At 38.2% G+C, this 6,000-nt stretch overlaps 1 protein-coding gene across 1 annotated transcript; it reads left to right on the forward strand.

The window, feature by feature from the left end:
- Nucleotides 1–4,989: 4,989 nt before the first annotated feature.
- On the forward strand, nucleotides 4,990–5,729 carry LOC131935527 (uncharacterized; the record flags this gene model as incomplete). The annotated part of the gene is made up of 2 exons (XM_059291957.1): nucleotides 4,990–5,083; nucleotides 5,623–5,729. Coding segments are annotated over 2 exons (201 nt in total), but the record flags the coding sequence as incomplete, so codon positions are not given.
- Nucleotides 5,730–6,000: the final 271 nt, after the last annotated feature.

Raw genomic sequence — 6,000 nt, forward strand, 5'->3', positions numbered from 1 at the left:
AAAGTTACAACTTACAAGACAGGCTGTAATCGTGCCAGGATCATAAAGTTACAACTTACAAGACAGAATGTAATCGTGCCAGGATCATAAAGTTACAACTTACAAGACGGACAGGCTGTAATCGTGCCAGGATCATAAAATTACAACTTACAAGACATGCTGTAATCGTGCCAGGATCATAAAGTTACAACTTACAAGACAGGCTGTAATCGTGCCATGATCATAAAGTTACAACTTACAAGACAGAATGTAATATTGCCAGGATCATAAAGTTACAACTTACAAGACAGACAGACTGTAATCGTGCCAGGGATCATAAAGTTACAACTTACAAGACAGAATGTAATCGTGCCATGACCATAAAGTTACAACTTACAAGACAGAATGTAATCGTGCCATGACCATAAAGTTACAACTTACAAGACAGAATGTAATCGTGCCATGATCATAAAGTTACAACTTACAAGACGGACAGGCTGTAATCGTGCCAGGATCATAAAGTTACAACTTACAAGACAGGCTGTAATCGTGCCATGATCATAAAGTTACAACTTACAAGACGGACAGGCTGTAATCGTGCCAGGATCATAAAGTTACAACTTACAAGACAGGCTGTAATCGTGCCAGGATCATAAAGTTACAACTTACAAGACGGACAGGCTGTAATCGTGCCAGGATCATAAAGTTACAACTTACAAGACAGAATGTAATCGTGCCAGGATCATAAAGTTACAACTTACAAGACATGCTGTAATCGTGCCAGGATCATAAAGTTACAACTTACAAGACAGACTGTAATCGTGCCAGGGATCATAAAGTTACAACTTACAAGACAGAATGTAATCGTGCCAGGATCATAAAGTTACAACTTACAAGACATGCTGTAATCGTGCCAGGATCATAAAGTTACAACTTACAAGACAGACTGTAATCGTGCCAGGGATCATAAAGTTACAACTTACAAGACAGAATGTAATCGTGCCATGATCATAAAGTTACAACTTACAAGACAGAATGTAATCGTGCCAGGATCATTAAGTTACAACTTACAAGACAGGCTGTAATCGTGCCATGATCATAAAGTTACAACTTACAAGACGGACAGGCTGTAATCGTGCCAGGATCATAAAGTTACAACTTACAAGACAGGCTGTAATCGTGCCATGATCATAAAGTTACAACTTACAAGACAGAATGTAATCGTGCCAGGATCATAAAGTTACAACTTACAAGACAGACAGACTGTAATCGTGCCATGATCATAAAGTTACAACTTACAAGACAGGCTGTAATCGTGCCATGATCATAAAGTTACAACTTACAAGACGGACAGGCTGTAATCGTGCCAGGATCATAAAGTTACAACTTACAAGACAGGCTGTAATCGTGCCAGGATTATAAAGTTACAACTTACAAGACAGAATGTAATCGTGCCAGGGATCATAAAGTTACAACTTACAAGACAGGCTGTAATCGTGCCAGGATCATAAAGTTACAACTTACAAGACAGAATGTAATCGTGCCAGGATCATAAAGTTACAACTTACAAGACGGACAGGCTGTAATCGTGCCAGGATCATAAAGTTACAACTTACAAGACATGCTGTAATCGTGCCAGGATCATAAAGTTACAACTTACAAGACAGGCTGTAATCGTGCCATGATCATAAAGTTACAACTTACAAGACAGAATGTAATATTGCCAGGATCATAAAGTTACAACTTACAAGACAGACAGACTGTAATCGTGCCAGGGATCATAAAGTTACAACTTACAAGACAGAATGTAATCGTGCCATGATCATAAAGTTACAACTTACAAGACAGAATGTAATCGTGCCAGGATCATTAAGTTACAACTTACAAGACAGGCTGTAATCGTGCCATGATCATAAAGTTACAACTTACAAGACGGACAGGCTGTAATCGTGCCAGGATCATAAAGTTACAACTTACAAGACAGGCTGTAATCGTGCCATGATCATAAAGTTACAACTTACAAGACAGAATGTAATCGTGCCAGGATCATAAAGTTACAACTTACAAGACAGACAGACTGTAATCGTGCCATGATCATAAAGTTACAACTTACAAGACAGGCTGTAATCGTGCCATGATCATAAAGTTACAACTTACAAGACGGACAGGCTGTAATCGTGCCAGGATCATAAAGTTACAACTTACAAGACAGGCTGTAATCGTGCCAGGATTATAAAGTTACAACTTACAAGACAGAATGTAATCGTGCCAGGGATCATAAAGTTACAACTTACAAGACAGGCTGTAATCGTGCCAGGATCATAAAGTTACAACTTACAAGACAGAATGTAATCGTGCCAGGATCATAAAGTTACAACTTACAAGACGGACAGGCTGTAATCGTGCCAGGATCATAAAGTTACAACTTACAAGACATGCTGTAATCGTGCCAGGATCATAAAGTTACAACTTACAAGACAGGCTGTAATCGTGCCATGATCATAAAGTTACAACTTACAAGACAGAATGTAATATTGCCAGGATCATAAAGTTACAACTTACAAGACAGACAGACTGTAATCGTGCCAGGGATCATAAAGTTACAACTTACAAGACAGAATGTAATCGTGCCATGACCATAAAGTTACAACTTACAAGACAGAATGTAATCGTGCCATGACCATAAAGTTACAACTTACAAGACAGAATGTAATCGTGCCATGATCATAAAGTTACAACTTACAAGACGGACAGGCTGTAATCGTGCCAGGATCATAAAGTTACAACTTACAAGACAGGCTGTAATCGTGCCATGATCATAAAGTTACAACTTACAAGACGGACAGGCTGTAATCGTGCCAGGATCATAAAGTTACAACTTACAAGACAGGCTGTAATCGTGCCAGGATCATAAAGTTACAACTTACAAGACGGACAGGCTGTAATCGTGCCAGGATCATAAAGTTACAACTTACAAGACAGAATGTAATCGTGCCAGGATCATAAAGTTACAACTTACAAGACATGCTGTAATCGTGCCAGGATCATAAAGTTACAACTTACAAGACAGACTGTAATCGTGCCAGGGATCATAAAGTTACAACTTACAAGACAGAATGTAATCGTGCCATGATCATAAAGTTACAACTTACAAGACAGAATGTAATCGTGCCAGGATCATTAAGTTACAACTTACAAGACAGGCTGTAATCGTGCCATGATCATAAAGTTACAACTTACAAGACGGACAGGCTGTAATCGTGCCAGGATCATAAAGTTACAACTTACAAGACAGGCTGTAATCGTGCCATGATCATAAAGTTACAACTTACAAGACAGAATGTAATCGTGCCAGGATCATAAAGTTACAACTTACAAGACAGACAGGCTGTAATCGTGCCATGATCATAAAGTTACAACTTACAAGACAGGCTGTAATCGTGCCAGGATCATAAAGTTACAACTTACAAGACAGGCTGTAATCGTGCCAGGATCATAAAGTTACAACTTATATATAAACACCACATTTTCTCATAAACACCACATTCCCACATAAACACCACATTCCCACATAAACACCACATTCCCACATAAAGACCACATTCCCACATAAACACCACATTCCCACATAAAGACCACATTCCCACATAAAGAACACATTCCCCACAGTTTGTCTAACAGTTTAACAGTTTGTCTGGGGTTTAACAACTGATAGTCGTTAGCAGAAGTTGTTATTTCAATCAAATTTTCCTGACAATACCTGTCTTACCATAATTAGTCTATTTCATTAACCACCCCCCCCCCCACCCACCACCACACACACAGAGGAACCGACCTACTTTCACCAGATGTAGGTCAAGCTGTCTGAGATGGCCACTCCACCTGGCTATAATTACTGTCGGCTATTTTCAACTGTCCATCGGTGCTGTCCTTCATGAACTGTCCGTCATGTTTGAACTGTCCGTCATGTTTGAACTGTCCATCATGTTTGGACTGTCCGTCATGTTTGGACTGTCCGTCATGTTTGGACTGTCCGTCATGTTTGAACTGTCCGTCATGTTTGGACTGTCCGTCATGTTTGGACTGTCCGTCATGTTTGGACTGTCCGTCATGCTGTCCGTCTAATTTTTTCTAGATGTTAAAAGTTGTGACAGACAAATAGTGTTTGAATATTGTGACATTCAAGTGTCATATTAACTGTCACAAACATTAACTGTCACAAACATTAACTGTCACAAACACTAACTGTCACAAACATCAACTGTCACATCAACTGTCACAAACATCAATTGTCACATCAACTGTCACAAACATTAACTGTCACAAACACTAACTGTCACAAACATTAACTGTCACAAACATTAACTGTCACAAACATTAACTGTTACAAACACTAACTGTCACAAACATTAACTGTCACATCAACTGCCACATCAACTATCACAAACATCAACTAACACAAACATCAACTGTCACATTAACTGTCACAAACATCAACTGTCACATCAACTGTCACAAACATCAACTGTTTACATTAACTATCACAAACATTAACTGTCACAAACATTAACTGTCACAAACATTAACTGTCACAAACACTAACTGTCACAAACATCAACTGTCACATCAACTGTCACATCAACTGTCACATCAACTGTCACATCAACTATCACAAACATCAACTGTCACAAACATTAACTGTCACAAACATTAACTGTCACAAACATTAACTGTCACAAACATTAACTGTCACAAACATTAACTGTTACAAACACTAACTGTCACAAACATTAACTGTCACATCAACTGTCACATCAACTATCACAAACATCAACTGTCACAAACATTAACTGTCACAAACATCAACTGTCACATCAACTGTCACAAACATCAACTGTCACATCAACTGTCACAAACATCAACTGTCACATTAACTGTCACAAACATCAACTGTCACATCAACTGTCACAAACATCAACTGTCACATTTACTGTCACAAACATTAACTGTCACATCAACTGCCACATCAACTATCACAAACATCAACTAACACAAACATCAACTGTCACATTAACTGTCACAAACATCAACTGTCACATCAACTGTCACAAACATCAACTGTCACATTAACTGTCACAAACATTAACTGTCACAAACATTAACTGTCACATACATTAACTGTCACTTCAACTGTCACATCAACTATCACAATCATCAACTGTCACAAACATCAACTGTCACACTAACTGTCACAAACATCAACTGTCACATTAACTATCACAAACATTAACTGTCACAAACATTAACTGTCACAAACATTAACTGTCACAAACATTAACTGTCACAAACATTAACTGTCACATCAACTGTCACATCAACTATCACAAACATCAACTGTCACAAACATTAACTGTCACAAACATCAACTGTCACATCAACTATCACAAACATCAACTGTCACATCAACTGTCACAAACATCAACTGTCACATCAACTGTCACAAACATCAACTGTCACATTAACTGTCACAAACATCAACTGTCACATCAACTGTCACAAACATCAACTGTCACATTAACTGTCACAAACATTAACTGTCACATCAACTGCCACATCAACTATCACAAACATCAACTAACACAAACATCAACTGTCACATTAACTGTCACAAACATCAACTGTCACATCAACTGTCACAAACATCAACTGTCACATTAACTATCACAAACATTAACTGTCACAAACATTAACTGTCACAAACATTAACTGTCACAAACACTAACTGTCACAAACATCAACTGTCACATCAACTGTCACATCAACTGTCACATCAACTGTCACATCAACTATCACAAACATCAACTGTCACAAACATCAACTGTCACAAGCATTAACTGTCACAACCTTACAACTCACCAGTAAGATGGTGCTGGCCATTTCTTGACTTGTCGCGGGAGATTCTAAATTATAAAACAATTAGTCTAATTAGGACAACACGTCATAAAAGTAGGAAACGTTTCT

Source organism: Physella acuta, unplaced genomic scaffold (genome assembly GCF_028476545.2).
Source record: "Physella acuta isolate Inbredline_101_S28 unplaced genomic scaffold, ASM2847654v3 ptg000148l, whole genome shotgun sequence".
In the NCBI taxonomy this organism is placed as follows: Eukaryota; Metazoa; Mollusca; class Gastropoda; family Physidae; genus Physella; species Physella acuta.